The sequence below is a fragment of the Prosopis cineraria genome, unplaced genomic scaffold (assembly GCF_029017545.1).
Source record: "Prosopis cineraria cultivar Desert tree isolate PC_DT_omini unplaced genomic scaffold, ASM2901754v1 PC1, whole genome shotgun sequence".
Taxonomy (NCBI): Eukaryota; Viridiplantae; Streptophyta; class Magnoliopsida; order Fabales; family Fabaceae; genus Prosopis; species Prosopis cineraria.
This window is the reverse complement of record NW_026555332.1, coordinates 48,515,981-48,527,158: the sequence shown is the minus strand read 5'-3', so window position 1 is coordinate 48,527,158 and position 11,178 is coordinate 48,515,981. Positions and strand designations below refer to the sequence as shown.

General features: G+C 31.1%; 1 protein-coding gene across 1 annotated transcript; it reads right to left on the bottom strand.

Annotated features, from left to right (window-relative positions):
- Positions 1-384: 384 nt before the first annotated feature.
- LOC129307743 (NAC domain-containing protein 90-like) lies at positions 385-2,105 on the bottom strand. The gene is made up of 3 exons (XM_054948624.1): positions 1,949-2,105; positions 1,277-1,569; positions 385-834 (listed from the first exon to the last, which is right to left on the bottom strand). The coding sequence occupies exons 1-3, from the start codon at positions 2,103-2,105 to the stop codon at positions 514-516; spliced, it is 771 nt and encodes a 256-aa protein (XP_054804599.1). The 3' UTR covers positions 385-513.
- Positions 2,106-11,178: the final 9,073 nt, after the last annotated feature.

Sequence of the window (11,178 nt, the reverse complement as noted above, 5' to 3'; positions counted from 1 at the left end):
ATAATAATTCCTTTATCATATTAGTAACAATTATTTACTCATCATTTTCATTCAAATGATTTAAAAAAACTTAAACAAATGATTTGTCTAATAGTTGAAGAAGGTAAAAAACTTACCACATATCTAGCATTATTACTAATACGTTTGATCTATCTTCGAGTATATCTCTAATATCATTGTAGAGATTCTTGAAAGTGAAAAAAATGTCACATCAATAAAAAAAGCTAAAATTACTTCTCATTGAATAAAAAAATAATTTCTAACTCTAAAATCTAGTTGGCTTGAATGATTTGTTCATAACTTCAAACTAGTTCCTCAGTTGAGTGATTTTTTGTGTAGCATTTTAGTAAATACTTTTCATGTTACAACATATGGGTAATTTCTTTTAATGTCTGCACTATATTGGTAAAAAATCCCCGAAATTTCTAGTTTGAACCATATGTGACATGACAACTTATTTTAGAAGATACGTTGACGATATTCAATTGTTTGATTTTCCAGGGTTCCCACTGTCTAGTCATGCTTGCCAAGAAACCAGTCAACTTGCTCCCAATCCAACAAAGGCTCATCGTCCAAATCCATTTGACCGGCCGCTTCCCCACTGACCTGCGAAGCTTGGGCATGATCTCCAGACGATGAACTCTCCGGAGAGCTCGCCATACCTATCTTCCCCTTTGACGACGAGTCTTCCGGGTTTTGAAGCTGTTGATGGTGAGACGTTGAGCTTGAACCCCCATGATCATCCATCTCCCTCCTCGGAGGTGGCCTTCTATCAAACGCTCGCAGGCACTTTGATTTCTTGTATACCCTGCATAAACTGTATTCCTGCCTTAACTGCAAAATCAAAGCACCGTATCTGTACATTAGATAATTATTTTACAGCCACGTGTTGCAGCTCGCTTCCCAAGGCATCCATATTAAAAAACTGCGCTGGTCATACACAGCATCAACGACGCTAACTTTGAACCAATTCTAGGGCTTCCATCAAATGTATGCATAGGTGTCGTTTTCATCAGAGAAGCCGATCAATTGGATTTGAACTTGAAATATAGCGTTAAGAATGGTTGCGAATTAAGATTTGATAATTATGGCGAAATATCTTTATACATGAAAGAAATTTCACCGAATTAAGCTTCTGCGGGGGCGAAAGTCGAAAAACAGACGTACGTATAGCCAATTGTTATTTAAGTTTTTTTATATATATATATATATATATATATATAAATGGATATTGGAGTTGATTGCAGAAGAAATTGAGATTGATAATGGCACGTACCAAAGGACCAGCTGGGCGAGGTGAGGATGGCTCGCCTCCCATGGCCTTGTACTCGTTCATCTTCCAATCGGTTTTCCGGCCGTGGGGGGCTCTTCCGTTGTAGAAAACCATAGTTCTTTTCATGCCGATGATACGATTATCAGAGGAATAGACATGATTTGGGGACCCAGTGGCCTTCCAGTACCCTGTCGTCGTCAGTCGTCGGGGCCTTCCTCCGCGAGCTTCGCTTTCTTGTCTCGGAATGAAAAAGAACCACTGCTCCGTGTCTCTCAGGCTCGCCTCTCCCGAAACCTCTGAAACCAGTCCCATTACATAATATATAAGAAACAGATTAACGGTTTTCTATATACATATGCAGATCTGGAAAATATCATTTCGGATGCCATATATATATATGTATATATATGCAATAACGAAGCGCGGAGTATAATTTTAACATCAATATGTTTAATGTAACAAAAAACATTAACATGGTTAAAACTAACTAATGATTATAACATGACCAAGCTCTGATGATCAGAGTGTAATGTCCGAATGGCAGGTTACAATTTTATGCAAATTCAAACTAGAACAATCTCAGAATATTTCCAAAATCATTTATATATTCTGAGTCTTCTGATTAGAGAGAAGGACAAAGCAAGAGTGAAAGAGAGGGGAATGCAAGAATTTTACGTGGGAGATCCCAAGGATTGTAATCATAAATATCAAGCACGGGTATAACCCGGTTGATGTCCTCCCTCTGATCTCCTTGGAGCTTTCTATGAAGATAGAAGGAAATCAGCTCCTCTTCTGTCGGGTAGAACCGATATCCTGGTGGCATATTTTCCATTTCTCTCGATCTCTGATCTCTCGCAGTCAAGCTTGGTCCTTGTTTCGCCTTATCTATAATTTAAATTAGCACGCGTCTATGATTTCTGCGTTTGAAGCTGCGCAGCTTCAGTGCAAGACAGTTCTCGTGCACATGCTCGTTATTTATACATGAACGTCTCTGTCTCCACAGTCTGCAGACTAAGCTGTTTCGGCGAATGACTGAGGAAGTTAGGCGAGGCTGCAAAAGGCGTAACTTCATACGAGTGAAATTAGAAAATTTTGGCACCTCAGAATCCTTCTGGCTTGCTTGGAAGTTTCATTCCACGCGCTTATTCATTTCACTTTGTTTTTATTATTTTCATCAGTCCTGTCCGTACAGTCCTTTTTGAATATTCAATCTCTCCTGCCCCTCTTTGTCTCTGTTTTATCCGCACTTCTTCCTCCGCGCGTGTGCAACCACACAATTTTCCATTATTTATAACCTTTCCTTTAAAAATATAATATATTTTTAATTAAATTATACATTCAATAAATAATTAATTATTTTTAAATTAGTATTATTTTTATATTTATCTTTATTTAATAAAGTATCTTACTTAAAAATAAGGTTTGAGTCATTAAAAAATTAAAATATTTTATATCATTAAACATCTAATGTTAAAAAAATATTTTATATTTTTAACGAAGGGGTTTGTATATAATTTAAATATTATCAAGAAAAAATAGTATCATCTCTTTTAAAGGCATTTTATAAATTCACAAAACTTAATTCTATTACAAGTATGGTCAAATATTAAACATAAATAATATACAGAGAGATTTAAATTTTAATTTTTCTTGTTATAAGATACGAGCTCTTTCACTGGACCAAACCTCATTAGTTCAACCTAATACTTTACATTTACCCTTGCCATATTTTCATTAATGAAACGCTACAATTTTCTTTTGACTGCATCGATGGAAAATTTTTGACCTTGGCTTATTCTATGATGGACCCCGTACATGTTTATTCACGACTCTCATTCGTCCCCACGAGAAAAATTAAAAAAATAAAAATTAAAGATAAAGACATTTCATCAATTTTTAATACGTATAGATTTAAATACTAGGTTTTTATTTTGATTTATATTTAGTACAGATGTAGATGATCCAAAACATTGTCTGATATAAAATTTTTCAAGAATTCACGGTAGCCCTGCGCAACATCAATGTCATCAGAAACTTATAATAATGGGTTAAGAATACGAGTCCCTTACTTACTATATCTTATTATTGCGAAATTTTAAAACAGGTGGAAATTAAAACTTTATTATTATTATTTTTTAATCAGAGAACAAAATGCTTGGTGTAGTGTAGTTTTAAATTAATCCAACTGGGCGGTGATGAAGGTGATAGTCAACTGCGGGGGATTATCTGGTCAAGCTACATTGACGGACTTATTTTGAAAGTCACGCAAATGCTTCTGAATTGCAATTTAAAATAAACTATTTGATTAGGAACATCTCTCAAGGCATTCAATAGAAGATCCAAGTTTGTTTCTAATTACGTATATGTTCACGTTTGCTACGTCGGAAATTTAAGATCAAGTGTGAAAAAGTATCCTGGCGTGGTCTTAGCCAGCTTCTTCGTGGTTTAGAGGCATGTAATGGTTCGAAGTTTTTTAAGAAAAGAAAACGCGTAATAAATGCAAAAAATTTGAATTGTCAAAGTTCAACGGACCGCTGCATTTACCTGTTTCTTGACTAATTAATCATCTTACATGAGCTTATTAAGGTAAAGTTATATTATCTAATATAATATAATATAATGGGCGCCGACGTCCGAGGCTATAATTAATTATATCTCTTAGTTCGAATGTCATTGAAAAAAAAATAATAGCCTCAATTCTAACTTTTAATTTGCACCATCACTTACAAGAAGCTCGGATATGCGTGTGGGGTATAGAAAATTCTTTTGTCATGTCTTTATGCAATATTCTACATAAATTCTGCTTATTGTCGGTGTTCTTCTTTTGCTCATCGCGACATACATACACCTGATTAACACCGACCCCTACGCCCAGCTATTACAGGAACAAGAACAATTCCAGTGTATTAATTTCACAAATAACAATTTTGAGGCCAACCTTGTAAATTGTCAAATAGGGGACCGTTTACTGTAAAACATATATACATGTGTGAACTTCAATGTTGAATATATTTAATTTGTGGGAACGTATGCCTTGTCAATTGACTGCTATAGTGATTTGACCCCGCACCGTGAATCACTCTGCTCCCTCTAGCTGTAGGACAATAAAATGAAAGGTATTTTTTGAAAGCTCCATATGTGCAACTTGCAACCTGTTTTTATTTGAATTCCTCTTTTTGTGTTCCTGATCAATTTGAATCGACGTCGCAGGTTTAAGAAGATGAATGAAAAGGAAAAGCAGGAATAATTTTGATTTCAACGATAAGGAGGAAGAAGAAAAAAACAAACAGATTTAGAGTTGACGACGAGGCCAGGCCTATTCATTGGTTGATCCGAGACGAACAAATCAGATGAGGCAACTATTGAGAGATTTACGCCACTGAATTTAGGGATAAGCATCGATCAGCTTGGTTCCAGTTTTTCCAAAACCAATTAATCAAATTATACAAAAAAATATAGATTGTATCTAACCGAAACCCTTGATGAAATTAAATTCAAACCAACATAAATTATAATAATTCAGTTTGATCGGTCCATTTGATTAACGGGGAATTTGATTTGGATCTGTAAAATCTAATTTTGTGTTATATATATATATATATTCATGTTTTCCCCTAACGTTAAAGGCCCAAAAAAAAAATATCAATCTTATCTCATAATTTATGAAAAAACTAATAAAACCCAGTACTTCTGTACATAAAAAACTAAATTATAGGAATAAAGAACAAAACAACACATTAAACAAAAAATACTACCACTGCAAGTAAAAGAGTAGAAAATGAGACACAGAAAAGCAAACATGGAGAAAATGGATGAAAAGATGTTTCTCATTCACCCTAACGAGAGCCCATTCTTTTATATGTATATATATATAAAGATCAAATTTTATTAAAAATAAAATGAGTACATGTAATAAAAGTCATAACTAATGAGAGCCTATTTACTTTTTTAAAAACTATAAATATAATATATATATATATATATATATAATAATTTGGTTAGTTCAGTATATTTGGTTCATTTTTTTAGACTAAACCAAATCAATCAATCAAGTTTTTTATTAAAATAAAATTGAATGGAATAGACCTAATTAAATAAACTGAATTAATTTAATTCAATTCAATATTTGGTTCTGATTTGGTTTTGCTTATCCCTAAGTGAATTCATTTCATCATCTCTCTGATTTCTTGATGATCTCTTCCTCCCTTTTTAATACCTGTTTCATTTAGCAGTAAATGCATGTATAGTCTCATTTAAGCCTATATAAGTGATTATGAAGCTCATCATTTGCGTCGTTTGGATAAGTTTTTTAAAAATCCCAATCAATCATGACCTGGATTCTTTGCTGCACATTGAGTAAAAACTACCAAGAGGTGCTTCTGTGTTCCCAAAATTACGATTGAGATTTTATTAAATTATATTTAATAACAATAATTATAAAAAATTAAACAACTTTATAAAAATTATACCATTTAAAGGTAATTATATATCCAAACGTAATTTTGATGAATACAATCCAAATAAAATTAACTTTCTCATAATTGCTTGTAGAAAAAAGTATCCAAACAAAAATCATAATTTATCAACATCACTTTTAATTAATGTCATTATTAAAAATATTCATTGCGCGAGTCCAAAATTCCACCAAATAATCAAAATTACACTTTTAACTGAATCACATTCGCAATAAGTTAGTTAATTATTTTTAAAATTATATATTTTTTTCATGTAATTTTTTTAAAAATTATACATTCTTTTATATTTACCTGTTTTAATATGATGTCTTAATTAAATAAACTTATTAATTGCACCTACCTTTTAATTAAAAGTATTTTTAAAAAAACTTCATTAATTGTACTCTAAAAGACTCAAAATATTATATATTTTTTAATATCTCATCTCAAGAAATTGTCTTATGCTTTCCAACATGGGGGATAAGTTTTGAACGATGTTGAGAAGCCTTGCTAGCTTGATATGACCTATGGCCACGAGCAATTTGCTTGAACTCTAGTCACATTCCACCCAAAAATTACTGCATAATTCAGTTAGCAAACTACCAATACAAATGGTTTTTAAAAGAAAGTGAAAGAGCACATCAAGAAGGGCGTACCCCCAATCAATAATATATACTTTACAGCCTCTTCCTATTGCTCTCTCATTCTTATTTTTCAATATTATAATTCTCGAGAAAACTATGTCCAGAAGAACAACAGATCGATGAGGCCTCAATGATGATGAAGTGAATGACGCAAAATTTGGAGAATAAGCTTCTTTGCTGGCATGCTTATTGTCAAGTTCAAACCACGGACTCGACGATACATAGCTATCACTTCATTCAGACCAAGAAAACACTGCCTTTTCTGTATCATCGTTTTTAAAACAGTAGATTATGTATTCAAGTAATTAGCACATGCCTAAAAGCATCTCTCTTGTTCGGTCAAGTGTTGGACAATTCTTGGCATGCATGCATGCATTTGCTTTAAATGTCAAATCAAATTAACGCCTGGCAAGAGGAAGGGAATTCTGAGAGAGAGAACTTTTAAAAATAATATATAAGTTTTTCTCTTCCAAAATTAGTAAAAAAAAAATTATTATCGTTGGGAGTTTTCCTTCATGGTATTTTTCCTCTATATTTTTCTTCTCATCTAAAACAAGGGTATATAACTGACAAACCCGGCGTCTTTTTTTTTTTTTTTAATTCCCTTTTACCTTCCAACATGACATAAATAGAATTCTCAAAGGGAAAAAAAGGAATTGAGAAATAACATGTATCCTAATAAAGATACCATTACTTAATACACTAGCCACATGCTAGCCCCATGGAGAGGTCTGAGAGTCAACTTCTATAGATTCGACGCGGGTCAGCGAAGTTAATATTTTCTTTGGTTAGTTAGGTGCTTGTTAATTAACAACGTGATGTTTCTGTTTGTCCAAAATAAAGCTCTCTTAACAATATGTCACCACCAATATATAAGCATTCAAGGAAAAAAAGGGCATCACGGGGTCAGACAATTTCCGAAGAAATTTTAATCATATTGTTCACATTTGATTAATTGTTTCCACTTCGAACTTTAATTCTTCTCTTTCGTAAACTGCAAGTTATCAAAAAACAAGGTAAACTCTGCGACAGGGTCGCTGTCAACGATGGAATATCATGATTCATGGCCTTGGATTAATTATCCAGGGTAATTTTCATTCTTGAATTTGCCAACCTAAATTGAAGCCTTGAATGCTTTTATGATTTTATAATAATTTTTAAATAAATAAAATATTTGAAAGTGAATTTCTTGATTAACCTGTCTATAAATTGAACACGTCAGTACTTTTAAATAATAAAATATTTTCCATTGAATTTAAATTGAACATTAATATAGTTAATATCAATTGCTACATGCATGTTTATATACGAGACTTGTTTTATGGTTCTCATCATAACACTAATATTAATACTCCTTCGTTAAAAAATATAAGCATTTTAACCGAATCTCACCTCTCAATAAAATAGTTGCCTCCTTTCAAACTAATCATATCTTTTCATATTTACCCCTATTAAATACTCTACAATAATGTAAAGTCATTTATCAATGGAGGCACTTTTGAAAAAAAAATAATAATTACATCTCAAAAGACTAAAAATTTCTTACATTTTTAAATATCCAACTCCTCAAAAAATGCCTTATATTTTTAATAGATGGAGTACAAGTTTTCACCATTTTCCTAAATACATATTGGTGACTGTAATTATGTACTTATTCAAGGTTTAAATGGCAAATTGACTCTTAAATGAAAATTTTAATAGTAAACTTGTTTATAGTATAATATTTTTCTTCAACATTTTAAAATGGACAATATTACTCCTATCATTAACAAATATAAAATTGGCTATTAGTTAACAAAAAAATTACAGGAAAACATTTCAAAAATTACAGAAAATGATGAGAAACTTTTTTCGAGTCCTTTTTTGTATTTCAGGACATTGTTTGTAATTTTATGATATTTTCTATAATTTTTGATATCTTTTCTATAATTTTCTAATCAATTAATTATCATAGTTAACTTTTATTAACACTACACATTAGAGATGACATTGCATCATTTTTAAAAAGTTGAAAGAAAACATTGCATAAAAAATTGGTTTCAAATTCTAAATGTGTTTAAGTCTATAATTTAAGGGTGAATTATCATTTAACTATTTATTCGATATTCAAAGTAATATGCATAGCATGTAAACTGGAAAAAAAAAATACTGTCAGTCAAACACCATAATTTTGTAATGAATAGCTCAAAAGATTGGTTTAAAAGGGGGGATAGTTTGATGAGTACAAATTTACGGCTATCATTTTTTAGAAAAATATACACCTATCTACAAGCCGCATGGCCCAAAAAAAAAACATGAATGTTTTGTTTGATTATATGGATTTAGTTTGAATTTGGTTTGACTTTAAGCCAAATACATTTTTAAATCTATGACAATTTATGAATTTGGATTTGGTCATACTTAAATAAATTTCTTTGTAATTTTAAATCCCTTCTACATACTAAGAATTTTAAATTTTAATTTACTTTCAATCACCCTCTGCACTACCTGGTGCTGGTTCACTACCATCATCTAGTGTTTGTTCACTAATGTCGTTCAATGGGTTTATCGCTTGAGACCGATCTTTGATCACTGTTTGTGATTCATCCTCCTTCATCATAATGCTAAACATCATTGTTAACTAATAATGGTTCAGTGCCAAACAATGTCGTCACTATCGCCCATGACTAGACTGCCAACCGCTATTGAGACCTATCTTGTCTATTGTCTAGGACTAGATTGCTAGTGCCAATAGGGACTAGACTGCCGACTTTGACTTAGATCGGACTGTCGGTGTTGCATAGTGTTGGTTGACTAGACACGTTGGTGGACCAATCCCGATAAGCGATGGTGGTCTTGTCTTGGTTGATGTCAGAGGTCCCATTTTAGTTAGCGGTGGTGGTCCTATTCTAGTTGGTGCAAGCGGTCCGATCTCGATCGAAGCTGACAATTTGGTCTTGATCTGTGTCGATAATCTAGTCCTAATCTTATTCAACCACCACCCCTAATCAAGACTAGACTGTCGATGTCATATGAGTTGCTTTAAATTCAAATATAGAATTTGAAATTTGAAAGTTTAATATTAATTAAGATGCAAACAGAGAATCTTAATATTATAATTTAAAATTTTTATATCATCCAGATAAAGAATTTAGAATTTTTGGTTTATTCTTCCGAGCTATAGTAAAATGATTATAAATAATATCATATATACCGTGCTTAGATCATAGACTAGATACTGATTGAAAATAAAAAAAAATGATAATAAATCTCTTTGATTTATATAAACAATAATTCAATCCCCCATAATGCCATAATTCTACTGAGCTCCTAGAGACTTAGTGGAAATAAATTTAAATTAAAAAATCATTTTACTTTGATTAATAATTGTATTTTTTATTTAATTTTTGTAATTTTTTTGAATAAAAATTGTTATTCCTTAAACAAAGTTGTAATCAGGGCTTGTTATTTTAAGAACTTATTTTTCATAACAAAAATATATTTGATAAGTTAGGATTTCTTGTTCAGCTCTTGCGATTTACAAAACAAAAGTTGTGAGAAGGCTCGTTATTTTGAGAAATTATTTTTCAATAATAGAAATTATACTTGATAAATTATAATTTTTTATTCAATTCTTATGATTCATAGATCGAAACGTTATTATTTCTTAAGTAAGAGTTATAATTTAGAATTGTCATTTTGGATAAAAGTAAAATGTCTTTTCATTTTAAAATTATTAATACAGAAGTTTTAGAGACTTCAGTAAAATTATGACATTTTAAGATATCATATTAATCATTTATATAATTCAGAAAATTTTATTATCATTTTTTCAATAAAAAAGATCTAGAAATTTAGACAACTGGAGAAAGTAGATAATATCAGCACCACGCATGACTAAAGTCCAATAATGCAATTTGAAAGGGAAAGAAGAGAGGAAATTGAATTAAAGTGCTACAGTAGAGATACAGTAAAGACAAAGAGTTCAGTTAGAATGGGGAAAATTATTGTTGTCGAACTGGCTTCCACTAGAGAATTGGCTTGTGCTAGTTTTGATCATCCAATTGCCCTTGATCACTGGTGCTTTCTAACGACTCCCTAACGCGAAAAGACTGGTTCGTGGAAAAACGGCTAAACACTTTGTCAATAAAATAGAAATAAAGGACACTTTTGAAAGCGATTCAATCTTTTAAAATATAAGATTGTTTTTAAAAAATTCATTAATTAATTTTTATTTTAATATTATTATTCTCGTTTTATTTAATGCCTTAACGTTATTTAATTGAAGATTTTTTTTAAAAAAATTATATTTGGGTTTGAAAAAAATAAGATTTTAAATTATATTTAATAAACTTTCCTAATATGTATAATTTGTGTAAAAATAATCTTATAAATTAGGACAAATAGAATATTAAAATACGAGATCTGATAAACTATTTATAATAATCTTTGAAATTAAGATTGAGGCAACATGAGTCTAGAGGGGGTATTTCAAGCCAACCAAATAAGTTTAAAAAATTTTAAAATTGGTTTAAGAATTTAGAAAGTGTCCTATAAGCTCAAAAAATTCCGTACACTCGTTGTTTAGCTAGGAAAATTTTCAATTGTTAAGTTAAATATTGAAATTGGATAAAGGAGGAATAATTAAATTTTTGTTGTGTATTTGAGCCAGCTTGAATAAGCCCAAAACTTGAAGGGTGTTAAAGAAAGTCAAATTTAATTATATAGGTTTTTTTTAATGATTTCGGATATTTAAAACCAAGCTTGAATCTACAAAATCTTAAACATTTATTTTATAAATCTCTTTTTCACACACACACCCCCCTCG

What these genes read in the sequence shown, in the direction of transcription:
- LOC129307743 (XM_054948624.1), bottom strand. Translation starts at nt 2,105, where the DNA reads ATGGAAAATATGCCACCAGGATATCGGTTCTACCCGACAGAAGAGGAG. An exon ending in CAATCCTTGGGATCTCCCAC is followed by an intron (nt 1,570 to 1,948) that starts GTAAAATTCTTG and finishes GACTGGTTTCAG; the next exon opens with AGGTTTCGGGAGAGGCGAGC. An exon ending in CTCGCCCAGCTGGTCCTTTG is followed by an intron (nt 835 to 1,276) that starts GTACGTGCCATT and finishes TTGATTTTGCAG; the next exon opens with TTAAGGCAGGAATACAGTTT.